We start from the raw sequence: 27,540 nt of genomic DNA, 5'->3' as shown, positions 1-27,540 counted from the left end.
AGAAGAAAAGGTTGCATCTCTCAGAGGAATAAAGAAAGATCATAACTTCTTTATCCAGGCAATATGTGAGAAATAGCACAAGGCTATGTGAAATGTCTACTAACATAAACGGAAGTTGTTCGGAAGCTGTTCAGAAGCTGCCAAAGAACATCATCAAAGCAGCCAAGAAATATGGATGTAGAAAACATATGGCAGGGTTGCTGGAAATTTACTTGTTTCATTTCTGTTGAGGACAGTGATGAAAAAAAAAGTTTGACATCTGCAGAGGTTCAGAGATTATAATGGATTATGGACTTCAAGAATTTAGTGAACAAATGAGAATTACAGTCACTTCCAGAATTCCCAGCTTCACATTTACAAATGCAGAAGATAGAACAAAATGATTATTTTGGTTTTTTTGATGCTGGACAAAATCATCAGAAACAGAACATACATGGCCAAATGTGAGAGAAGTAAATTCAATATTCTGAGGTGGATCTTTAACTGCAGTGATGGATATTGAAGCATAATTGGCAGTAGTGTTGTCTGATTTGAAAACGTTCCACTTTTCCCCTGCTGCTTTCCAATCTCACTAATCAGACTGAGTCCATCAGAGGTTTTGATGCTGTGAATATGAGTTTCTTCAAAAGCTGTTCAAGCTTGACATTCGGACAGTTTGTGTTTGGCTTTGAAATCAAAACTGTTTCCAATCATATGTGTGTATTCTACCACAAGCAGCTATCATCATATCAGCAGATTGCTGTTTGTGCCATCCATTGCTTGTGTAGTTTTGTAAGGGGGATAGAACTGAGTGGAGTTACCTGCTCTCTCTGGTGGCTGCCAGGGAGTAGAGAATTGTTAAAAAATTCCATATGTGAATCTGTAGGGGAAGGCAGTTGGTGGAGTGTGGCTGCGTAGGTATCACTGCTAAATTTGTCAAGGCTATTAGAAGTTGAAAATGTGATGTATGCCTTGAAAAATGCAGCAGTCTTCCTGTGCCTCTGTGTGTGGAGATGTTGGTAATTAGAAGAAAGAGAAAGAAAAGACCAATACATTATTTGCTCAAAGCCATTTTTGCTTTAGAAATAAATTGTAACTGAATATTGAGTCAACTGGAAGTGAAATTCCATAGAATATGCATTCTGGTGACCAATGTAAAAACAGTGCAGCAGAAAGATTTATGAACAATTTGGGTGGTAGTAAATGGTAAGAACTCATGAAGTGGAGAAACAACAGGTAACGGGAAAAAATTTTACTTTCTTTGCATGCATTTTTAAATGTTTTTTGTGAACCTTAGTGTGATTCTGCCATGCTACTGATCAGCAGTTTGAGTTCGTGAGACAAAGTTACCTGAAGTTGTTCTGGTATAAGTACTACAGCATTTTTTTAAGAATTTTGTATCTAATATACTTCTAGAAATTGAATTTAAAGACCTGTAGCAAATAACAACTAGTTAATCAAATAGCTAAGGAGTTAAGTAGCCATCCACAATGTTTGTTATATGTGAAAGGTATTTTAACCAAATATTGAGGATGGAACGTAACAGGCAATTACTGAATACAGGATGAGAACAACAGTACTCTGGAGAGAGAATAAACTCCCTAGAAAATGCTTGAACAGAGATATGAGACATGTAGACTGTGGTTTTCAATCCTTTAAGGCAATTTCCTATTAATCTGATAATTGAATCTTATTCTTCCTCAGGGTTTGGAAGGTCCTTTTGGCCCTAGGGGACCTCGGGGACCTCAGGTAAGGGAACTAAAAGCTACCAAATGGAAAGAAAACACATTATAGTCTGTAAGTTTCTCCTACATACAACCTGTCAGCTCTGTGGAGAGCAGCACATTTGGTGCGTAAGACTCCAAGACAGCAGAATCTGGCAAATCTTTGTCTTTGGGGAATAATTTTCAAAGAAAAAATCTTTGCTGCTGCTGCTGCTTAAAGCTGCTCAAAGGTATGTGTCCCATTTGGGCTTCCCAACCACAGAGCTCTCTCCTACCGGTAGAGTGTAATCGTGCCCTCTCATACCCCTGCTTGCTAAATTCCTCTTATATTACAGGGCAGCATCCACCTGTATCTTGGAAATCTGTACGCGGTCCTTCTGAAATATAAGGCAGCCAGAAAGATTGAAATTTGTTGGAGAGACTGAAATGTGCAGTAATTATTTAAAAACCTGAGAAATGAGTCAGACAAAGTCTCAGTGTTATTAGGAGCAGAGATTGTTACCACTCTCAGATCAGTGATCATGTATTTGTTACCTGTGCAGAAGTCCAGATCATCCTCTTCTCTCTTTGTAGTTGCTGAAAACGATCATTGCTGTCTTTTTGTTTCTTACAACCTGTGTAATTTCTATTAAAAATTTGGTACTAGACATGTAAAAACAGCTGCTGTATGGAGCAGAGATCTCAACAAGTTATACCAGTCTCCTAGTAGATCCATAGGTGATGTGGAATGGTGACGGCCAGCACTTGCCCACTCACTTCTCTACAGAGCCTGTTTCTGAGTTATATGAAAGAAAACATAATGGGGGCATAACAGGGTAACAGAAATTTATTACATGGTGTTAAGATGTGAACATTTCATCTTAAGTGTCATTTTCTGTTTTTAAATTATATTTTTCTGCTTTCCTTTTGCTTGGCAATGGACATGCAATAAAGCTACAGATTTATTAACTTGTTATTTGATGCTCCAGTCATTCTGACTTGTTAGCAATTAGTAAAGATGTGATCTGTGCCCCAAAAGATGACAATTATTTATTCTTGTTTAGTAAAAAATGGAAACACATAAGTCTAAGGGATTTTGGCCAATTTTGACAGGAATTAATGAGATAAATCATATCACCAGAATTTCTCTACATAAATTCAACTCACGAGGCAATATATGTTCACTTTTGCACACTCTGTAAAATACTAGCTGCTGTTGCAAGTCTATAAATTCTCGTACAATGACATAACCTGAGTATTTTAAGGCAAATATTCTTTTCTTTTCATATACAGCATCACTGCAGCTACCCCTACATCATCCCAGCTTTGAACTTAATGCTACATATCATCATATTGTACAATGGTCTATATTCAGTTTAGGTTTGAAAGGCTCATTAAAAAAAAAAAAATCCTAGCTACTGGAGAACAGAAACAGATAAATGTTCCACTATACAAGAGGACTAATCAATGGTTACAAGGATTTACTGTAATTCTGAGCTATGAGAACTAAGTAATTACCATGGGAACCTGCTTAATGACTGAAAGGAAGATAGCATGCAACAAGCTTGAGAATGATTTATCTCAACTTACGTATTTATATTAACAGATTATACTATGTATTTGTATTAGTGCACCCTGCCTCAAGCACATTGCCTTTTTACCTCTGTGACGTTTGTCCATCTCACATCATGATCATAATTTTTTCCTTGGGAAGAATAGCTTCTAAAAATGTGATTTTTCAAAGTCTGTTTTGGAAATGCTTTTCAAGTACTAAGAGATTTTAAAGAAATATTTTACTCCTTTATATGACACCAAGATACTAAGAGAATGAAGTAGAGTTTGCTTCTTTTGAAACAAACAAAACTAAAAGATTCCTTTTAGTAAATAGTATGCAATTAAAGTGCATAAAACAAGGAGTAAGGCCATATAACTGTGAGTTTGTGCACAATACAATGCTCGGGAAGTCACTGTACTCTTATGAGACAGTTATTCCCTAGTTTGTAAAGTTATGATTTGAGCATAATTTGGAACACTAACTATATTAATTTAATTCAGTTTTCCCCCCAATATTTGATATGTGGTTGTATAACTGTTGCTTAGGTGTGTGATTTCATTTTTGCACGGTTTGTGCAAAAGCTGCAAAAGGAAAGGAGAGGATAATAAATATTTTTTTTTTCTGCCTGGAAATCCATGGGATGCAAAATCACAGATATTCCAAAATTTGCATATCTGTGAGCCAAAATCCAATATTTTGGAGGATTTACTATAGCTATTAATGATGGCAGCCAAAAGGGATTATTTTTGTTTCTTTTGGGATAGTCATGGGTTTCCTGTAGTTTGTCATACTTAAGAAAGGGAATGAACACGCTCTGAGCACATTTTTGCATCAGCAATGAAACAATACATTTAGATTTGGGCCAGTTTGTGGCCCAAAATGCTATTTATAAGCATAAAGTTATCCATATTTGACCCAGCATTTGTACCACTACGAAAAACTATAATTTTGTGGCATTACTCTTTTGATAACTCATGATTTATTTTTTTCTCCAGTCACTTGAAAAACTTTGTGAGGCTTCCACTTCATTTTGATTGTCAGTTCTGTTGGTGGTGGTTGCAGCAACGTTGACCAATCTGACCCAACTGGGTAGCCCAGCCCATGCCAGAGGGATGTTCACTAACTCACAAGTCAATGAACTGGAGGGTTTCAGTAAGAGTTAAAGCTTTAACACCAGACTTAGGTGTCACAATGTGACAGCTTAGTTTATTTGCTTGGGAACAAGAAAGAATATGAAAATATGGCAAAGTCAGGAGCAGGAGGAGAAAGAAATGGAAAGCTTCAGATAAAACAGATGCAATTCACATGGAGTAGTAAAATACCCTTTCTGCCAGCGCTGGTTATTGAATACTAACTGCATTCAATGTGTTGGGCACTTCACAGGATATAATGAAGAAAACTTTTGTCCTTTAGAGCTTAGCATTGCGCTATGTTTTACTGTACCCAGTTCAGGCCAAATTCAAAAGAAACTTTACATGCCTCTTCAAAGGCAACTCATTCTGTACTTTGACTTTTGTATAGGGTATCAGTGGACCTCCAGGTGAGCCAGGCCCGAAAGGCATTCAAGGAAGCAAGGTAAGATGCAGTTGTATATGTGTAGATGTTGTTTATACAGGGAGAGAGGATGCAGAAACTATGTAGAATCTTCATACTCTACAATCCTTTTTCCTCAGTAACTTTTTGTTAGTGGTGTCCTTTACACAGCAATTACGTACATCACCTGCTTGGTTCACCATAGTGTCATCATGTTATAAAAGCTTTGCATCGTTGGCATGTTCAGCTCATTCTCCATCTGGGTCTCTGAGCCCAGCCGTCAGAGCTTGGGAGAACATTTTGTAGGGCCACAGTAGGGTGCTATCAAGGACCTGCTGAGACCCACAACAGTTAGGTTGGAATTTAAATCACCTGAATATGTGTCTTGTCTTCTGTCATCACTTAGGAAGTTTTTTCTAGAATATTTTTCACAAAAATGCTGCGTGTTTAGAGATTTGAAGGAATCCTAGATGGCGGTTATAAAATCTTTATGTTGTGTTTTTAAAGTCATTTTTAATTGCTTGTATACTGTAAAAACTCAAGACTGAAATTGGTAGAGGTGTAAGATTTGATGATGATTAATGCCCTAGTTATATTTAAAATAGATTATTTAGAGTTATTGAATACAGCTTGTCAAGAGAAATCAGATGGATAAAGTGTCTGGTTTGCAAATCTTTGGGAAACTGTGTGAATGCAGTTGTCTCACCCATGGGACAGCTGTTAACATTATTTGGTATAGAAAGGTCTTTCACGTATCAGTTTGAAAATGTAGGGTCTAATGACAAAGACTTTCTACCACAGGATTATGGATAGCCTAGTTAATACAATGCCATATCTAAGTTATACACAGCAACTAAATTCATACAAAGCAATTTGCCAAAGATGCAATATTTAAATGCTCATGTTTTGTTTCTTAGGCAACAATTTCATTTGAAGATTCACAGAATTAAATTTAGATATGAGAAATGTTTACGGTAGGAAGTTTGGAATACTGGCGTCCATCATGATTTTCCTTTTCCTGACAAATGCTTTTTCATACTTCATATTTCTTCATCTTCTCAACAAAATGTGTGATTAGGAAAGCTGCTACAGAATATTTCAGAATTGGAGAAAGAAAGAGGATGATGGGTCTGAAAGAAACTATTCATACATGTGGTGGAAAAGTCATGCCTCTCTCCAGCACAGCAAATGACAGTAATTTTTTTTATCCATCATTTTCACACTGATGAGTCCAAGATAGTACTACCAGATACTTTTATTATACACTAAACCGTATTTGTTGAATGTCATTTGTCCTTCTGTCAGTCTCTTCACACACTTTCACGTCTGTAAAATACATGCAGCTCTCTCTACAATACATCTACCTGGATTTATGGTCTCTTGTTACACTTTAGCTGCAGATTTTCAGTATGAGTAAGAAAGAAAGTTCCCTCCTCTTTCAGCTTCCAACTTTGCAACCTGCTGTCTAAAGTCTATAGTTGAGGTTTTTCCAGGCTCAGACATCTAGCATAAAAATATTGCTAGACAAGTTTAATTAATATGCCTAGGTAATTACACTTTAAGAGTATAGCAGAAACATATATATGTTTAGAGGTTATGTCTTGTCCATACCTAGTGCCAAAGCTAACCTTTGGCATTTTGGAGCTTGTTTGAGATGAGCGAAAAATTTTAAATGATCAGTACAGATAATCAGTGGTTGTTTACAGCTTAATAAACACCCATTCAGCTAGTAAAGGTCAAGGTCTTTTTTGGTTCAGACACATAGCAATCTTTCCAATATCTTTTGTCCTTACAGAAGGATTATTCAGTTGGTCTTTTAAAATTAGTTTTCATGACACATAATACAATATCACTGAAAACTGGCAGTTATTTATAACGGTCTTGGATAAAATAAATAAGTCTATTCTTAGTGCAGTTCCTTATATCCGTGGCCTTTCCATGCTAATACTTTCTGCTTTTTGAGCTGAACTAGTGACTTCACCCTGGTTTAGCAGAGCTAAAGGCAGATGCATGCCATTAGTATCGATGTGACATAACGCAGAACACCGCCGCTGAACACTTTTATTCATTGTTAGTGGGCCATGTTGAGGTTTGAAAGAGGAGATTCAGTTCCTCAAAATATAAACTCCAGATCAAGCTCAGCCTACAGATGTTTTGGGTCTCATTTGGGAGGTCTACAGTTCCCTCATATGTCTGGCCAGCTCAGTCTATCCCACATCTCTGTACGGCAGTGCTGTATCCGTTCTCTTGCTTTGCAGTGCCAGGCAACAGACAGAGCTGGGGACAGTGTCATCTGTGTGCTGTCTGGGTGCCACTGGCTCTGTCAGCCTCCAGCAGGAGAGGGTTGGTGGCATTGCAGCTTCAACTAATTTAATTTGACTTGTCTGAATCAAGGTAGCATGGAGTCCAGAAACATCGTCCAACAAATTACTTAAGAGAACTTTTCATACCTTACTTATCCAGTTATTCATATGCATTTTCTTATTCTGTCTGGAGCTGCTGGGTAATCTATCAGTGTGAAGTCTTACTGGCTGCACAGTACTCTACTCCCATCCCTTTTCGTGGTATTGCCTTACCATATTGCCAGTAATGATTTGAATCTCCCTCAAAGTCCTGCTGCCTGCATTCACCAGCTTTCCACTGTCTACAACACAAGCTCAGCCAACTTGTTTCCATGTAGACGTCTAAGCTTAGGAGTGATCTTATGGAGCTGAATCACGTCCTTAACCTCTTAAAGTCTTTCTAATGCATGTCACAATAAGTCCTTGTCTTTAGTAACCTCCTTAATACACAAGCAAACTTTATGACTTTTCTTTTACCCTCTTTTCAAGTCATGTATGAATGCGTCGAACAACCTATATCCTGTACAGAATGCAGCTCAGCCTGGCATTAACTAAGACCACTTTTTTTCTATTAAGCAAAGTTTAAAAAAGGTTTTCTCTATTTGCGTTTCTGCAAAGTTATAACATCTCAAAAACACCTAAATAGTTTTATTGCCATATATACAAACCTTCTCCATAAAGAAGCTGAGGCATTTAAAATGGCAAATTTGAACTCTGCTTCTGTAAAAATAAAAACACGTTAGCTCATCTTCCATTACTATTAATTTACATGACTAAATGTATTTCCATTTAACCAAATGCTGAACTTGCATGTTAACAGTAAACATACAATACAGTATAAAACAAAATAACTTTAAGAGAAAAACATTAGAGTAACAGGACATTTCACTCAAATACAGTTAGGAGTTGGGAACTGGCTATTTTCATTGTGTACCTCCTGTCTTCTGAAGCAGTCATCTTGGCCCCCAAGCACGTCCTGAGCAAAGGACCAGGATTATTCTGTTTGTTTTCTGGTTTACTGAGTTTCTATTGCCTATTGGCAATATTTCCATAGAAAGACGTTAAATTTACAAAAGAAAAATTATATTGTTAAAGTCAAATTCATGTTATTTTCTCTTTCTCACTAACTTAAAATATCAAGAAAAAACACCATTCACAGCTGTGCTTTATATTTTCTTAGACGTTTGCTTCACTTTAAGGCATTCTTCATCAGCCACCACATATTATCTGCACTGTAGCATAAAACAAAAACTTGAATCCAGGTGTACCATATACCTCATTCCACTATAAAACACGTAAAGAAAATTATAAAAACCCCATAGGAGAAAATTTTGTAGTTCTTTTAAGTTATCACACACAATTAATTGATTGAATTTGCAGAATATCAATTTATAACCCTGGGTCTAAGGTAGTGACATTCAACTCTTGTCAAACTGCAGCTTGTAGGAGCAAGGAACTAGCAAAGATCCTTGCTTAGGTTCTACATATCTCTTAACTGCATTGGTTAATACAGTAAAATAGTGTCCTAACGGGCTACTGCATTTACTTTTGTTGGATTTATTTCTTACGACATATATTACGTGGTTATGTTCTCAATAGAAGACAGGAAAACAGGAAAAAACAGGAAAAATGCAAATACTCTTAACACAAAAGGACTTCATGCATCCTGGTTTCCTCTCTAAAAAGGAAATGGAATCACCATGATTTTTTTGGAAAATTGAGTTCTAACAATTAATAGAATGACTTTTATTTTGGTCAAGAAAATTTATCATCCCTAAGCTTCTGCTGCTTACATTTTTGCAAAGCTGAAGTATCTCATTGGGGTCAGCAATGTAAAATGTGCAAATCAACTTTCCCCTAGTATTCTTGGTGTTGGATAAAAATTGAATTTTCAACATGCATATGTCTATTAATTTATTCAAAAGAGTAGGCATTGTTTTGTCTTTTTCAATGAATTTATTCAAAAATACTTAACTAATATTTATTAAAAAAAACCACTAAAAACGTCTTTTATACAATAACACCAGTAAGGTTCTGTAAGACTGTTGCGGATTATAAATTTGGGGTATAAAATCAGGAAGTGGGCATGACCTGTGTTCCGCTCATAAAGAAGTGGTGACCAGGGAGTACTTGTGGTTATCATTTCAGAAGTGTTAGTGGGTTTGTTTGTTTAAACTCTTAGACCAGCTACGAGAAATAAAGTACACATTCCTAGAAACCATGATATATTCATGGAAAGACTGAAAACAACACATTCTTAAAAGCCACTGCAATAGTTGGAGTCTCTGGAAAATTTCACATGCAAGATTCTGAATTAGAGTCTGAAGTTGCATGAACAGATGTGTATTCAAACTGTTAAGGAAACAGTTAAGTTTGAATGTGGGTATTCAAAGGAGTTATTCCCATAAAAATATCTTGGGATAATCCTGTGAAAAATCCATCATTGCATATTTCCCTGAAAATATGTCCCTGGGTGAACTGCTAAGGGATGCTGCTGCTTCTATGATGACATAAATTCTTTCCTTACTGATGTGGCAAGTTACATCTTTCCCAGGAGACTGAAAAATCCAATTTCCCTGTAAAGAAGTATAATTCTTAGGTACCTCAACTAGCTTAGAAACACAGAATATCAACAGTATCTGTTAAAATAACTATATCTACTTCCACTGTTGTTGCCAGTGTTTACTTTAAAGATAAACTCATTGTATTTGAAAGATTATTTTTTACTATAGCTTAATCATTATCGCATTATAGACTGAAATTCGGAGTCTTTATGTCTCTTACAGTATATGTGTGCTTTCTTAAAAGTGAAGACATTATTTATATAGACATTAACTGGTACTCATCATAACATGACAAATTATTTGGGGGGGTGGGGGGTATACTGTAAAGTATGTTCCAAGCTTAAACTGGTACAGTTTTAATACGTAAAAATACTAAGCTCAGATCAAGTGTAATTTTCCTTCCCATTCCTCTAGCTGATATTAGATGCCACCTGAAGGAAAATCCCCATACAGAGAGAAAAAAAAGGAATTTGAAAAGAGTGTTAGACAAAGAAAATAATGACAAAGAAGCTACTTTGAAAAGCAGACTTTTCCTTCTATGTGTAGAGATAATGATGTTACTGTCAGCACTTTATGGTTTTAATAAATTCCGCACTATCTGTAGCACCAAGACTATAGAAGATAAAAGCCAGGCTTACTACTAGTGATATGGAGTTTGAAATATGTAGTCTTTAAAATAGACTGAATAGTTTAAGTTTCCAAGTTTTGCGTGTTGTCTGGTAGAAGGTGGGGATTCTTTCTCCATTAATATGCAGGCATCCTCTGCTATCAGTGAGTAAGCATTCAACAGAACAAAATTTTCACAGTACCCTACATGGTTTTTACCATAAGGGCTATTTACGCTGCCTACACCAGTACCTACTGGTACAGTTGCCACAAGGCATATTACATGGCACCGGTCATTGGAAAGAAAACTGTGTCATGTTTTTATCATGGTTAAAAAAAGAGCTTTTGGAAAAACATTAACTTCAGTGGGACTCCCATCTGCATTCAAGGCAGCGCATATATTAGCATAGCTCTAGCATGTGGGGGAACTTGCGAAGGAGTGAATGATTTGTGATAGGAAGCATCCCTTGGAGTTGCTTTCCTTGGGAAGTTCTGCCAGGGGCTGTCAGAAATAGATACAAAACACGATGTCCATTTGGATGACAGGACAAAAAAATTGGCAGACACTTTCCAAACACAACAAAAGGGGTTGGTTTATTGTTTCAGCTGAGAGATGAGCCTGTATTTATCAAGTGTTGTTTTGCTGAATGGAACAAGTTTCTGCACCATTTCAAAGGTTTGGTTTTGATCAATGGAACCAATGAACTTAGTGGTGTTTGCTGTGCCCAGAGTAGCCTACTTACACATAGTGGTGCTGCATGCTGCTGAATAGATTATTTTTTTAATATATTTTCAATTTTATATATCTTTTGCATTCATTCTCTGGGGCATGCTAATACATCATGGCAGAACAGGGATCCCAGGCTGCCTTCTCTGTGAAAGAAATGAGGACTGTGAATTTGAACAGCTAATATTTAGCAAGCTGCCTGGCCTTACAGCAGCCTGTATCTATTTCTTTCTCACTGAGGCACCTCTTCCTTGAAGTGGGGAAGTCCATCCCTAACCAGACTGTCTCCAGGCCCTGAAGCTACATGCAGCTGTATCTGTTAGTGTTGCTGGTCAAGTGAAGAGCTGTTGAAGTAAGAGTTGGTGGCGAGGTAAGGGAGCCTATAAGCTGTAAGGCAAAGATTCTTGGGCACCTGGCTGGTGTGCTTGGCTTTTCTTCCAAAACCCATGTTTGTGCATCTTGACCAGCTTTGCAAGAAGCACAGCTGTGGGTAAAAGTGGCAGAAGTATTTCTGTCCTTAAGGGATTGTCTATGCGTGGAAATTTCCTTGCAAAACTTTCCACTGAAACCTTAATACAACAGTTTTACTTGTATAGCTCCCGTGTGGATGATTTTGCCCTGGAAGCAGCGGGGGTGGATGTGTGTAACCCAGCACCCACATTACATGTGTGTAAGCCCAGCATCCACGGGGCTGGATGTGTGTAACTACAGCACTGTGGCTCTGCTGGTGCCATTCTGCCAGTGCACTTCCATATACTGATGCACAGTCAGAAGCTGAACTTCCATGGGCGCTTAGATGTTTGTGACCTGTTGGCATGGATGAAATTCAGTAGCCTACATTACTACCATTGGAAATGAAATGGAGGCTTCTAAGTCACTAAAACCCTTCTGAAAGTGTTGCTTTTACTATACATTATTTTCTAAAGAAATAGTATAAAACATACTTCCCCTGCTTCTTGTCTAAACAGAATGAGCCAAAAAGCCCTGAAAATCAGCTAACTTGGCTTAAAGGACAACAGTACTTAAAACAGAGAGTTTGTAAAGAGAATTAAAGAGGAGACAAGTACGAGCTTTGGTTGTATTATTCTTGGCCTTCCTGAAATTTCCTGCTGATGGGAAACAATAAAAATGATTTTTGATAAGCTGATTTTAGAAGGACAGTTTGTTCAATGCCAAATTAATCCCATGGAGGAACTGGAAGTCTAGAAGATGGGCCATCTGAGGATTTGTTGTTGTTGTCATCGTTGTCGGTTGATCAGTTTCAGAAAAACACAGGAGCTAAAAAACAGCTATGGACAAAAAGGGTCAATTTCTTATGGGCTTTATATAAGTAAAAATTGCATCATTAATGATAATCTGGATGCACATCAATGGATTTGTGACTCTGATCCAAAGCCTTAATGAAAATATTATTAGGAAGCCCAAACAATAAAGTCTACCTTGGAATACAGTAAACTTCTTTGCTGTATTCTGTATTTTGGCAACATCTGCATGCATAGAATCCACATTAAAGCAATGTCAGTGTTGCTAATACCCTGTCAGTGTGTTATGTGGAAATATATGTGCTATTCTGCTGAGTGATACCAGCTTTCTCTGCTTTTTCTCTGCCTTTTAAGAAATACCTCCTAACAATGCTGTATTAATTTATAGATTATGAAGGCGTGCTATAAAATCTTGTATTTTGAATCAGCATTAAATTTCATAGCTGCTCTTCAGATTATCATATTGTCCTGTAATGGAATGAATTTAGGACTGTGCATCAAGTTCCGCTTTATTCTAGGTTTAAAGCTGCAGTAGTGGCACTCCAAGTGTGTAGTTATCAGAAATTAAGCTTCAAGGGTAATCTGTTTATTTACTTTCACTGTATATTCCCATTCCTGCATCTTAGCTTCATTCTTTGGCCGATTGCAAACTGGTAGATTTCTGGAGAAATACCTGGCTTTGACATTTTTTACACTTCCATTGACCTCTCAAGTGCAAAAATTTCATTGAAAGGTTTCAGAACTCAACATGGACCTGTTGGAGCGGGTCCAGAGGAGGGCCATGAAGATGATGCAAGGGCTGGAGCACCTCTCCTATGAGGACAGGCTGAGAGAGTTGGGGTTGTTCAGCCTGGAGAAGAGAAGGCTCCGGGGATGTTCCTGCTTGCTGCAGGGGGGTTGGACTAGATGACCTTTAAAGGTCCCTTCCAGCCCAACACATTCTATGATTCTAGAATTCTATGATTCTGTATAAAATTTCTAGGTATATACAAAGTTTCAATGCCGCCAAATATTAATACCTCCCCCAAAATAAACACTTTTTAATAAAAAGCCTTTTTAATAATCATGTGACTATGTTGGCTTTGTTAGAAGCATATTAAACATGCAAGAGAATGAGGAGCCGCAGTCAAAAATAGCAGTAGGAACAACAGTTGTGATATGCAGATGTTGTTATGGGGAAGAACCTTGAGGGCAATATTTAATTTCCAAATGCCTGTCTTTCTAGCACGAAAGAAGCTGAGGAAGCACCATATTATTGGGGATGGATATTATTGGATAAAGTCAGGACCAAAGATACGACAAAGAAGAAATATATTTTTTATCTGTCATGATGCGTATGAATGGATTTGTAAGATTATTATCTATTCCAGCAACTTGTATGGCCAGGGTATTGACCCTACTCCTAATCTAAACATTTATCTTTAAGACAGGGGGTTTGGGTTTTTGTTTTTTTTTGGTGTGGTTTGTTTTTTTTCACTTTAAAAACATTCCTAAATAAGGCTGTGGAAAGACACTCTGGTGGAATTTGCTTAAGGTTCCATTTGCATTATTAGTTTCTTTCCATTTTTTTTTCCTTTAGGGAGAGCAAGGCCCTTTAGGTCCCTATGGTCCTCCAGGACTCCCTGGTGTTGGAGAGCCAGGACCCAAGGTAACTCTCAGTAATATGTCTGTTAAAGTGCTAACTGTGGGCAGTCATTTTTTGGATGAAAGTTCTCACCTGCCGTTTTACCAAACTCAGACTCTTACCATCTAAATGTAAAACTGATATGATATTGACATTTTTTTTGTATTTGCATAGGATGGAGATAACAGACCTGCCTTTCCAGCAACTCTGAGTTTTTATTGTGATCCCATTGATACAAGAGAAGTCAGAAATAATGCCATTTAAATGGAGGTTAAATACGTGAGATCATTTTCAAGCACTAGCAGATGCTTGCACTAATGAATAAACCGTACTTCAAGGCATAGATATACATCTCAGTCACTGTGATACACAGTCAAGTGACAGATTTACCTTGTTATTTCTTCACTAGGGAACAGATATAGGTTATAAAATTCTCTCACTCATGCAGCATTTAATTCCTCCATCTTATTTTATTGCAAAAGACTAGAAGGTGGAATCCAGTCTTGCTAATTTGGAAAAGCCATGTCTGCCTATGCTGGGCAGCCAGATCTCCTTTTGAAAAACTGCAGAAGCATCTACATAGGGAACATGACTACGTAGACTCAAACAAGAAGTCAAAATTGGGCAGAACTAGATCTCACCCTAGTTCTTCTGGCTGCTAAGTCTTTGCTGTTGCTTTATGCCATTCATTTCCCTCTTTTTTTGGACCCAAGTGCCAGTGTCTAAAATACCTGCATTTTTTTGCTTTTACTGCTCTAATTTGTACATTCATTGAACTCCTGCCTATTTTCTGTGCAGTGAGGCAGACCCCAGAACATAGAGACGGGTTATATAGCTCAGAAACTAGTAATTTGCCATGTAAAAGGAACAACACTGGATCGTTCCAGAAGGGAAAACAGTTTACGGAGAAGGAATGTCACTCCTAATCTCTGTACTACTCTGGGGAGAGATAAAAGTCCTCTGTGCTTTTATCCTTGAAGCACATAGTCCTCAGTAAACTGGAGGACTTGTGAAGGTTATGACACCTTATAAATAGAAGATACAGAAACTATGCAGTTCCTGGAGTTCCCATGCAATCCCATATTCCACTGAAGCAGGCTTCAATTCAATTCGAGTGCCTAGATAGAGGCTACAGTCAGATTGCTCACACCTGGGGATTCCCGCTTCATGCTTGGGTTGTACTGCAACCAAATTTAGCCTGACTTCTCTCCCTCATCCCTGTCAACTCTCGGGCCCCACACTTTTAAGCAATTACCCCTATGATAACAACCCTTTGCTGTTGGCGTAAGGGCTGGAATGTGATCTAGTGCTAAGCATTAATTGAAAAATACTTTCAGCTGTTTCTAAATTGTTATTTATGCTTTCTTTTTACATCAGGAGATGTTACACATTTGATTTCAGACCTTTCTGATGATGTCATTGAGTCATCTATATGTAAATGTTATGCTTTTCGAAAGTATTGAGTTGAATTAGGAATGAACTTTCTAATGTTCTTTTTCACAAGGGTGCTCAAGGTCGAGAAGGTAAAATCGGACTCCCAGGACCTCCTGGAATTGGTGAACCAGGATTACCTGTAAGTCAGTGATATATGCATTAGAAGTGGAAATATAATAAAATAAGTCTTAGTGTAACTGATTGACAGCAGCTATATCGGCTACTGATTCCATGAACCACCTTGTACCTACTCGGGAGCCATAGAAGTGTGTTTGGCTGTGCTGGCCCAGTAATTGCATGTGGCTTGCCCACGTAAGAGAATAAAGCCATGTCCAAATAAGTTTTGGGGAAATAAAAAATTGCTTGGTCCATGTGAGCAGGATTGCAGTATCCAGTTTTCAGAAAGACAGAGCGTTGTATATAAATAGCTGTACCCCTACTTGTTCGAGTTGAGGATGATCTTTAAAAATTGTATAAAATCAAATTTTAAGAAGATGAAAATCCAAGAGCTGAGACATTCCTCAACTCCTGTGTGTAATTTGGATTACATCAAAGACAAAGACGCTAATTGCATGCTTTTAATTATATCTTTATCTTCTGAATTACAGAACTTTAGCAAGCGTTTTGTAACGTTAAGTTAGTGCTTGCTGGCTGCTGTTTTTTCCTGAAATGCATAAAATGTATGGTTTTCCTGTGTATTTCATAAAAAATCTCAAAGATTGTTAATTAAGAAGCCGTGAATGTGGATCGATGTTAGATTCATTCTAGTAGTATTTTTGAAAATCACTTCGTAGTTGTAAAAATCTATTTTTCTCATAAAAAATGTAGAAACTTTTTGCTTTATCAAGATCATCCTTAAAAACTCTTTATTAGCTTTAAATAATGAGAGCTGAATTTTGTGGAAGAACAGAAAGTATTACAAAAATAATTATTTCTGTACTCGTTTAAAACAAAATTGTCATTCTCTAATTTTGTATGTTTAAACTGCCATTTTGTATGATAAAAACCCTATGTTCAGATTAATGCTTTTCATTATGATAACCATGAAATTATAGGGAATAAATTTCATACTGGTAAATGTATTTATTACAAATTAACCTACAAGTTCATTTGAGTTTTAAGGATACAGTTTTTAGACATTAATTATGTAATTCACACCATTTCAGCATTAGCTTATTCTAATCTAAATGCTCCAATTAAGGGTTGCTACACTTCATTTCATTGCCTGGGCTCCGCCAGCTGTTACAGAAGCATTTGTATTTACCAGTGTCATAAGAATTGCAAAAACCTGTACTACAAGTTAGACAAAAAGTCAATAAAAAATGGACTTGCTGACATAGTCTGAATATATATTTATTTTCTTACAGGGACCACCTGGCCCTGATGGTCCACCAGGTGAGAAAGGTCTACCAGGAGAGGGCATTCAAGGCCAAAAGGTAGTTTTATGGAAATTACTCTTTTAACATTGTGGGCCAGATTTGCAGTAGTGTCTAAGTTATTTAAGGTCACTGATCATTCCGCTGGTATAAAACATCATCCGATGGACCTCGGTCTTCTGAATCATTGTGCTCTCTGAATGTCCTTCTGAGTTCAGAACTCTGTCAAGATAATTACAAAAAAAGTTGTACAGTCTCTCTAACATTAGTAAATTAACGATTCTCTTATTTATGTGTTTAATAAGATACCTTATTTTAGTAGCATTAATGAGATAAATTGTGTCCTGAAAGACTACTTAGTTATTTATGTTCTGTATTGGAAGAAAACATTCAGAAACTGTTTTCATTCTGTCTTACCATTTTGGGAAACTTACCATTTTGGAAAAAAGAAGGGCTTGTATGTGTCTCTGTGGACAGTTATCTCATTAAGGCCACTTGCTAGATTAATATATGTGAACATTCCTTTTTTTAAAAATAAGTACAAACAAGCAAGGATTTATGATTAAGTCACAACTGGGCTTCCCATCAAAATGTGTCCCTCTTTTTTAGTAGCTTCAAGATTCTCTAGAGCCTTGAACTACTAAGCAAAGAAGATTTTTCTCCCTTTTATGGAAAAGATGTTAGTCATGTCCTTGCACCAGGTTTTGAACTGCTCTCTCTGACTAATGAACATATTATTGCATTTTCAAAATGTAGCTTCCTTCTTCCTAGTATTTAATTTTCTCCTTTTGAAGTCCTGTGTTCAACAACACAACAAACACAGATGAAGCATATTATGAGTTGTAACTGAATTGCTTTTCTCTAATACTGATAATTCTGTTGACTGTTTTTCTTGTTTGTTTGTGAAGGAATGCTTTGTTCCTCATTGTCCACATTGTGATGACCAGTTTATCTGGGATGGTGTTCTTTATAATTTCCCAAATACAGTTACAGAACTGTCACATATTTCTAGGGTGAAAAAGGCTCTGAAGGTGTAGCTGGTCCTCCTGGACTGCCAGGTCAACAAATCAAAGGTGACAAGGTGAGGCACAGAGTATTTTTCTAATTATATCTACAGTTAACTATATTTACAGTTAAGTTAATGATGAATTATTCACACAGTATCACAACAATGCAAAGGTATTTTTTACCTGGAATCTGAGGAACTATGCTACACTGTTCCATGCAGCTCCATAGGCTGCACTCATCTATACAAGCAGCTGAGCCTGTTAATGTTAACTGAGAGCACTAAGGACTGTATTCAATGCAGCTGGGAGTATGAGGGAAGAAAGTGACTTTTTTCCTCCTAAATTTATTTCAGAAATATTGTATATTAAATATTTTAAATTTCATTTAAATATTTTTTTTTTTAAAAAGTAAAAAATCGCTTGAGTCATCTAATCTAATGGACCTGGAACAGGCAAAGGAACACTCTGGCTTTTGAAATTTGTTTGCTTTTTCTTACCCAGTCCCCGAAAGAGGGATCCAAACAATTTTAGTTCCCTTGGCCTGATGAGATTCCAGCCTGTATCTTGTGCATCCCCAGAGGGTGGCTGAGGCAACATGCCCAGATGCCCTATAGAGCAGAGGTAGTGATTCCAGATCTTCCTTCTCATGATTTAGTGCCATAGCCCTCGTCCTACTCCCCGTTGTTTTCCTTTCCTTCTGTCCCCATGACTCCTGCTCTCCTCATTGCCCAACACTCAACTTCAGAGAGAGGAGGGGACAGCATGCCCATCCAAAATCGTTGGCAGCTTAGTCAGTAGGGAGCGCTTCGTGGATGTGGAAAGTTTAACTTGAACTAACTCATCTCACTGTCCAGTCAAATGGCTCTCCAGAATCTTCAGAGCAACCTGTGTGGTGTGGTCTGATTTGGCCCGTCTGTGAGAGGTACGCTTGGGGAGCGCCTGCCAGACCATCTTGCTTGAGGCCTTAGAGGGAGATGAGCCATCTTATTCCCATGTCTGTGTAGTAAAAAAGCAGCAATGGCCAGGACAGTAAGCATATGGGACCATTTCAGTAAATAAGTGTTTCTGGTGTAAGCAAAACTAATTATTTTTTGTTTTCTAAGGACAAATGTCACACATCCTTGACACCTTCATGTGTCTGTGCCACTTCCAATAGCCACATGACTTCCCCAGATTCCTCTGTTCCCATAATTCCCTCTGCCATAATTCCTTTGTTCCCTCCCCAAGTGCTGTACAATACTGTTACGATACCACGTGACAAAGATTTTTCAAAAATGCTCTCTAGCTGCTCTGTTTACACTTACAAGTTTTTCTTCTGAGTGTTGTGCAAGAAACTGGGTATATTTCCGTACAAGAAAATCTTTAAAATGAATCTCAGTGTGTAAATATAAGCTTCTAATAATAAGGTTACAGCTGTGATCCTCTAATGTTATAAATGAGATAGAGTTTGTAGGTAGGAAGGGGTATTATTTTTATTAGATCGATTGCCATAGGCAGACTTTCAAGTATTCCAAACACGTTTAACGCAAATAGAAGCCGCAAACTTTGAGATAATACAGCTTGGGGACTGTTGCTCTGTGTTTAGTTTAAATACGTTAATCAGCTAGCACAGACTATTGCGATTTAGCTCTTGGGATTACTTTTTGTATAGGGTGAACAAGGCCAAGTAGGACCACAGGGCCCAGCAGGACCACCAGGAATAGGCAATCCAGGAAGCCAGGTAGGTCTACATTTTGAACATGTAATGAGTGTTTGCATGTAGATTTCATTTTATACTTTTGATGTGAAAACAGCAAAAATCTCACAGTGATTTTTCATTTTTAAAAGTATCGCACTAATCGATAGGCAAAGATTGTAAATTCCAGCTGATTTGAATGGTCTTAAAATCAAGCAATCAGAAATTTGGTCTGATCTGCGTAATAATTTGTGTAGGAGATAAATCAGATGCATTGCTTGGAGGATGACATATTATAGATAGAGTTTCACAAGATAAGAATCCGCTACTTCTAGATTTCACGCTCTTTGAAGCTTGAACACTGCATTTAACAGTTGGATACAGAAAAACTAAAACATCCCACAAGATCTTTTAGTTTTTGGTTTTTTGTAAAGGAGATAAGAGTTCATGCTTCCACCGTACTATCCCAATGAATCAGGGCTTACATGCAGATGCTGAGACACTTCCCATTTGTTTTCTCCCTAAACAGTAATTGTCGTTATACTTGGATATGTCAGTAAAATTGACAGGATGGTGACAAAGGAAAAATAAAATAAAGATCTCAGAACTAAGCCTGAGTCCAGGCAAGCAACTTGTTTTCTTTTAAAGATAAGATAAAGTCATGATTAATTGAAAGACGGACATGCGGTGAATTTCAGATGTGGAAGAGTATTATGCACTAACTGATTTGTTTTGCTTTGTTAGGGTATACAGGGTCCACAAGGAAACCCTGGGGCAAAAGGATCTAAAGGTTTTGGTCTGCCAGGTCCAAAGGTAATGACTCAGATATTATTTTTTAAAAATACCACCAGCAAGAAACAACAAGCAATTTTTCTTTGCCAGGCTTTTCAAGAGTGCGTTTGATGAGATGAAGATGTGACTCTCCATTGGAGACAACAATTCACTTTTGGATCTTTGAGGGAAAATCACCCATGTTATGAAGGTGTTCCCCAAATGGAGCATACAGCTTCTGCTTAGCATCAGCACTTGTAAATGTGGATTTTAGGTTCTAAATTAACAGAAATTTATAAACAAAGTATCTTTCAGACATATTTAGATCAAATGAGTTTGGTGCCACATACACATTGTGTTCAAATAAAGCATTTTACCAAGCAACTTAGCTGTAAACCAGAGATGATTTTGAGACTTAAGGCCAGTCCCACCACATCTTCAGCCTGTCCTTTAGCCTTCCATGATCATTATGAGAAAGAACCAAAACCATAGACAGAAATACTAGGAGAGAAAAAAGTGCTTGAGAGTACTTAGTAGCTGACACTGCACCACAGAAGAAGGGAAAGTAGGAAGAGAACAGGAAAGTGGGGTAAACAATTACTGCTGTCAAAGCCCAAGCCTCAAGTGATACACTGTCAGGTGATCACCATAAGAGGAGAAAAAGGGAATTGCTGGAAGGAAGAATCATGAGGGTAAAACTTTCTCTTAAACAGTTCTGATTTTTCTTTATTTGGACTCACTTTTCATTCAGTGACCAAAGAGTTTTTGATATGGTGGTACAAAGTAAAAAATAAAATGCATTAAAACAAAAGGAGGAAGTAGGAATGATTCACTTAAACTTTCTGCCCACTGCAAGGTTAAATAAAATGCGGTCCTACAAGTTACTGAGGTTTTTAAAGAACAGGATTTTCCAGGTGAAAACTGCTTTAGCTGAAAACTTGACCACTTACTTAGAATCATAGAATATCTCAAGTTGGAAGGGACCATAAAGATCATCAAGTCCATTTCTACATGTAAAGCAGTTAGTGAAATAGTGCAAGTAATGAATGAAGCTAAATTGTGTTCCTCTGTTAAGCAAAAGACCTTTTGTTACTAGGGTCAACCAGGTGAACCTGGACAAAAAGGAGAACCAGGACTTCCAGGAATTGGCGTACGAGGACTTAAAGTGAGCCTGTTTTTATTTTTAACTGCTCCTTACAGGGTCTTCTAATTCTTTGACTAAGTAGAATGTTTTTTTGGTATAAATTATCTATGATCAAAATAAGAAGGAATTTCAGTGACAGATATTCACTTAACTTCACAGTTTTAGCTTTTAAACTCAACATGCTGTGCTAGAGCTCCCACCCTTTCTCCTAAAATCATTATTGCAGGCATAACTGGAACAGAGTTTTCCCCCACCTTTTCTAAGCTAGTGAGGTATTTCCAAAGCCTGTTGGAAACATTACTACCTCTGTTCTTCTGCAATGATTTGGGAAAAAAACCAGGCTGTGTGACAGCAACAGTCATACTGCCCATACATTAGAAGAGCAGTTCAACACTTAAAACTTTAACTTCAGCTGCCATTTTGAAGACCGTATACCATGTCCTTAATGATTTAAGTAGGGCTTCCAAAATCTTGGGTAAGGTGACACAGGCATCTTGGTTTTGGTGGTTCTTCCCAGGATTGTGGAAGAAGCACTTGCCAGGACTAGTTCCTACAGGGACTATCCTATGGAGAGTTTCAACTCTTTGTGGCAAGTCTTAAAAGTAATGCCTAGACCAGTTTATACAACCAGCGAGGTATTAGTCTGCAGTCAGCGACTCCATTTAGGCATTTTAGGTTGACCGTTCCTTAAGTCCCAGATGTTTGGCTTTGCAAATAAACTACATTCATATCATATTGTTCTTGTGCACAGAATAACAAACTCACTGAATAAATGTAAATTTATTTAATACAAAACCAAGGTCGACGAAGTAGGTGGGAGCTTGGAAAGAAATTTAAAATACTTATTTTAGTAGAAAAAATTACTGGCTCTATAGAATGTTTAACTTACTGAGAATAACAACCTTTATTTGAGCAAAAATATTATATGTCATTAGTTAATATTTTAACACGCTGTTAGATCCATTTTATAGAATAAAGAATTTATTGAAGTATGCAGATGTAATTATTTATTCTTCTTAAAGGGAGACATAGGTCTGTCGGGACTCCGAGGAGAGAAAGGGGTGCAGGGAGATCCTGGGAAGTCAGGGAAAAAGGTAAGGAAATACATTTTACTGCATGTAAAAGAAAGAAGAACAAACCATTATTTGCAGGTATGCAGTGGCATGGAATTCATCCTGGAGGAGGGCACGTGCCGATACTTTTGCCAGGGAGAAGGGACTAGACTAGTTGAGATGTTTCCAACAAAATTTACTAACAGTAGCTACCATCTGAATCTACAACTGATTTAGCTGCCTGCCTTTTGTGGGCTACTGACTACTGTTAAATTTCGTCATCTTCTTGAAGAACAGATATCTTATGTCTTTGGCCTGCTCCTTACAGCCTGTTTAGATTTTTCCGGACACCAAGAAGTCATGCTCAAATTGATGTGACTTAGGGGCATCTAGCAAGGTGGTGAGCTGTGGCTGAAACTGTCAGGCTGGTACAGAAACCTTCACAAACAGCTGAAACCAGAGTTGCTTGTTTCCAAGATTTTAAGAGAAACTCGGACACATTGGGAAAATAAGCATGAATTCAAAGTGGTGGAGTTTAGAGGGGTGGAAAGCAGAGTGCCCAAAATAGTCGATTTAGAGTAAGTTAAATGGAGGCTTTTAATTTTACTCTTTCCAAACAGAATGAGCTGCTGAGTGAGCAAAACTCAGTGCTTTGGCTGATTGTTGAATTGCTGATGAGAATTCAGGCGCCTCCAAACTCTGCTACTGTAAAGCTCTTAAATGAGGGTAGCAGCTGGCCAACGTGTAGAACTGATGAACTGAGTAAGCAAATCAGCATTTTTTGACTGCAGGTCTTTAATCAGAAAATATCTGAATAGCCGTAATAAACGTCTATTAAAAATGCAGCTTCACATTTTTTTCATCTACAAGGGCAGTGCGAATACCAGTTTGACAAGCTACAGCCCGAGGCAGTAAGCCTTCCACTGTGGAAAAACATGTAGCATTTCTGTTGCTATTTAACTATTTTTTAAAAATTTTAAATCGCCCGCTGTATAAGTGCTCAAAAATGAAGATCTCAGTGTATCAGAAGTGAAACATCAGAATTAAGATAAAATGTTGGGTTACAGTTCCAGGTGGCTTTTGTATTTGGGAATGCTGAGGTTTCTTTTTCTCTTGCATATTACCCTTACTCTGATGATCAACTTGGTGCTGTCACCTTCACTGTCGTAATTCATTATAAGTGAAAATATTAGTACTGAGCAGCTACCTTGGGTATTCAGAACAGCGCAAAGAACAGCTTGATGCCTGCACTGAGTGGCAGGGTGGTGTCATGGCAGTTATTTGCAGGTGTGAAGCCGTCTCACAGAAGCGGGATCCAGACTGATGCCTATCAACAGCAGCCTCTGTAATGCCACTTCCATCAACAGCACAAATCAGAAATGGATTTTTAAACTTCCTTTTAATCTACTTTTCACTTTCATCTACAGACATTCTGATATACCAGTCTGACTTATGTTATGCATAAATATTTTGTAGATAACGTTCCTTAATAGACTGTTTTATGTGGATTATTTGTGAATTATTTGAAGTAATGTTTCTGGCAAATATTTGCAGCTTGGACTGGCCTTTGGCTACAGTGTTGCCTAAAATTTCTGCTTCTTAAAAGTTGTTTTTCTTAGAATCAGCCAGCTAAAACCTTTTCTGATAACTTTGCAAGCATTTCTCTTCCTCATATGAGTATATGCATGCAATCCTTCCAACAAAAGATTGATGAAATTATGAATGGCACTATTACAAATGCCTGTGAAAATAAGGAATATGAATGCAGGAGTCCGGAAAGGGTTTAAGACGACGGAATGCTTTATTTTTTGCAGGAAAAAATTCCAACAGATATTTACTGGCATGTTTGGGAGAAGTGTTTATGCAAGCATTTCTTCTCATAAGTCTATTGATTCAATAAAATTAGCTACATGAAAATTAATTAACCACCTAATCTCTGCCAGGGAGAAAAGGGAGATCAAGGTCCAAGAGGCCCGGAAGGACCCCCTGGCAAAGGAGATGTAGGCCAAAAGGTATGGCTTGACATGCACATGGGAGGAATACTGCAAACTTCAGAAGAGTTTATTTTTTCATTCATTACATCTTAAGTAGCAACTATATTTTAACTGATTTTTGTTCAGTATATTCATTAATGACTGGATGATGGGACAGAGTGTATCCTTTGCAAGTTTGCTGATGATACCAAACTGGGAGGGGTGGCTGACACTCCTCCAGAGGGCCGTGCTGCCACCCAGCATGACCTGGACAGGCTGGAGAGCTGGGCAGAGAAGAACCTAATGAGGTTCAACAAAAGCAAGTGCAAGGTCCTGCAGCTGGGGAGGAAGAATGCTAAGCACCAGTATAGGTTAGGGGTGGACCTGCTGGGAAGTAGTTCTGAGGAGAAGGATCTGGGGGTCCTGGTAGACAGTAAACTATCCATGAGCCAACGATGTGCCCTTGTTGCCAAAAAGGCCAATGGAATCCTGGGCTGCATAGGGAAGAGTGTGGCCAGTAGGTCGAAGGAGGTCATTCTCCCCCTCTACTCTGCACTGGTGAGGCCACAACTGGAATACTGCATCCAGTTCTGGGCTCCCCAGTTCAAGAGGGACAGGGAACTACTGGAGCGGGTCCAGTGTAGGACAATAAAGATGACTGAGGGACTGGAGCATCTCCCTTATGAGGAAAGGCTGAGAGAGCTGGGACTCTTTAGCCTGGAGAAGAGAAGGCTGAGGGGAGACCTTATTATGGCATACAAGTATCTAAAGGGTGGGTTGAAGGAGGATGGTGCCAGACTCTTTTCAATGGTTCCCAGTGACAGGACGAGGGGCAACGGGCACAAGTTAGAACATAGGAAGTTCCGTTCAAATACACGGAAAAATTTCTTTACAGTGAGGGCGACAGAGCACTGGAACAGGCTGCCCAGGGAGGTTGTGGAGTCCCCTCCTCTGGAGATTTTCAAGACCTGCCTGGATGCAGCCCTGAGTAATGTGCTCTGGGCAATCCTGCTTTAGCAGGGGAGTTGGACTAGATGATCTCTAGAGGTCTCTTCCAACTCTGAAGATTCTGTGATTCTGTGATGATTTAAAAGGATTTAAGAGAGAGTGATGTGTTCCTTAGCCTGAACAAGTGGAGCAAAATCAGACTATAAAGATAAAGTTAATTGGGCAGTAGAAATTTCCTAAAAATTCAGTACAGAGTTTTCATTAAAGCTAGGAGGAAGCAAATTATCTTAGTATTCTGATAGGGAGAGAGAAGGAGCTAAGAGAAATTAGGTGACTATTTAGATATCTAAATATGAAATTAAAAGCCTGGAAAGATGTATTAAGTAGACAGAGAGCTTTTATCTCCCAACTGGTTAAATTTAGGATGATTGGGGCAGATTCTAGAACTGAGTGGGATTTCAGTTGGAGTGAAGCATCTAAACACCTTATCAGCGTGGGTTTGGTTATTTGTGTATGTTGTGAATGAGTCTTTGCTGTGATTGAAAAAAAAGGTTTGTTTTCATCAGGGTGACCCCGGAGAAAAAGGATCCCAAGGACTGATTGGTTACAGAGGAGTACAAGGCCCAGCTGGACCAAAAGTAAGCTTGTTCCTCCAGGGTAACCCTTCACTTCGTCTTTTATAAAATAATTATATAATTTTTGTAATGTACAAATTTCTTAAGCATCTGATGCTTGGCGACTTAACAGACCGAAGGAAAAGCAGGAATATTTCCATCCTCTGTCCTGAATGACATAAAAGTCTAACGGAGAAAAAGAATAGGTAAACGTATAATTACAGAGCTTATAATTACGCATGGGCACTGAGAAGCTAAGTTAAAGTTGTCCAAGTGCTTCTAACCGTAAGCATTTTGCAGATTTTTACTTTGAAACATTAACCTTCTCTTATAATATTTTGTGAGTAAGTGTTGCTCTGAATAATAAGGAAATCAAAATAATGCCAGTGTTCTGATTATTCTATTGGCTTTGTAAGCTGGACACAAAAAATTATTTAAAGTTAAAAAATCAAATGCACGGTTCAACCAATAGTTATTTAAAACATGAAACTTGGACCAGCTTTCACAAGAACACTAAGTTGATTTATGTTTTTTCCCAAATATTGTCTATTTTGTAGATAGATCTATATTGTAGATATTTTTATAATACAAAGCTTTGAAAAAACGGTTTGCTACTTGTGCAGAAAGTGAAACTGTCTGTCTAAATCTAGATGATACCATTTTGTAACAGGGTGAACCAGGAGAGAGAGGACCACCTGGTGTCGCTGGATCATCTATTCAGGGACCTGCTGGACCAAAGGTGATTATCTGATAAGTGTTTGCTGGACACCAGAGATTGGAAAATTTCTAGTGCACATTTCTGTCAAAATTAAAAGAATATAAGTTAAAGAAGTTGAAATTCCTTGTTGTAGTAACAAAGATGGCTGAATTTTAGAAATAAGGACTGAAAAGTACCAGAAGTTAACAGAGAGTGTTCGAGGGCCCTTTAACAGGATGCTGCACTTAGTAGGTGTGATTGCCTCCTGAAGCCATTTGTTTAAAAAAATAATCCTTATTACATTTCTGTTGTGCTTTGGCCCCTCCTGTGAAATTAATCACTTTGAAGTCTATTTTTTAATTTATTTTTTTTTCAAATTTACTATGCATTTTGTTTCTTGGACTAAAGGTTTCCTGAATGTGTCAGTAAATCCCTGCAGGAATGTGTCTGTGTGTAATTCTAGGGAGTTATATGGTGAACTAGATGATTTTTTGGAGATGAATGTTTGTTGCTTCCAAGTGAAGAGCTGGCCTGTAGATACTACTTTAAATGAAATGTCATATTACGAGATAGCTGGAGCTACATCCACCTCACTTTCTCCATGGGGAAAATGTACCTGAAATGAGTGAGACTTGTCCTGATGAGTAAAATAAGCAGATTCAGCTGCAGTGAAGCTAACTTTGAAGGTTTTAAAAACATTTGAAACTTCATTACCACCCCAGTTTTATTTTAAGACTAAAATAATTACTGTTTTTATAATACGTCAGTTAACTTCAACTGATGCTTTTCAGCTTGATGATAGGTTTAGGATAGGGAAATCACTAATGTACATCCTGTCACTCTGAAGGAACTTCATCATCATTTTTCTTCTTCTTTAAAAATATATGTGCACATGCAGATGTCGTACATACTATGTATTCATCAGCCTGGCAACAGGACGTCACAGAGGGCTAA

General features: G+C 37.8%; 1 protein-coding gene across 2 annotated transcripts in view; it reads left to right on the top strand.

Annotated features, from left to right (window-relative positions):
• Positions 1 to 27,540, top strand: part of COL28A1 (collagen type XXVIII alpha 1 chain) — a 71,089-nt gene that overhangs the window by 9,403 nt on the left and 34,146 nt on the right. For both annotated transcript variants that reach the window (XM_063324893.1, XM_063324892.1), the window contains 13 exons: positions 1,684 to 1,728; positions 4,759 to 4,812; positions 13,851 to 13,919; positions 15,400 to 15,468; positions 16,697 to 16,765; positions 17,718 to 17,786; positions 19,364 to 19,432; positions 20,132 to 20,200; positions 21,255 to 21,323; positions 22,325 to 22,396; positions 24,298 to 24,366; positions 25,842 to 25,913; positions 26,560 to 26,628. In XM_063324893.1, coding sequence (XP_063180963.1) covers positions 1,684 to 1,728; positions 4,759 to 4,812; positions 13,851 to 13,919; positions 15,400 to 15,468; positions 16,697 to 16,765; positions 17,718 to 17,786; positions 19,364 to 19,432; positions 20,132 to 20,200; positions 21,255 to 21,323; positions 22,325 to 22,396; positions 24,298 to 24,366; positions 25,842 to 25,913; positions 26,560 to 26,628 — 864 coding nt within the window. The remainder of the gene's footprint in view (positions 1 to 1,683; positions 1,729 to 4,758; positions 4,813 to 13,850; positions 13,920 to 15,399; positions 15,469 to 16,696; positions 16,766 to 17,717; positions 17,787 to 19,363; positions 19,433 to 20,131; positions 20,201 to 21,254; positions 21,324 to 22,324; positions 22,397 to 24,297; positions 24,367 to 25,841; positions 25,914 to 26,559; positions 26,629 to 27,540) is intronic.

The sequence above is a fragment of the Chroicocephalus ridibundus genome, chromosome 2 (genome assembly GCF_963924245.1).
Source record: "Chroicocephalus ridibundus chromosome 2, bChrRid1.1, whole genome shotgun sequence".
NCBI classification, from domain to species: domain Eukaryota; kingdom Metazoa; phylum Chordata; class Aves; order Charadriiformes; family Laridae; genus Chroicocephalus; species Chroicocephalus ridibundus.
The sequence above is the reverse complement of the archived record's forward strand: the minus strand, read 5'-3'. Positions and strand labels throughout refer to the sequence as shown.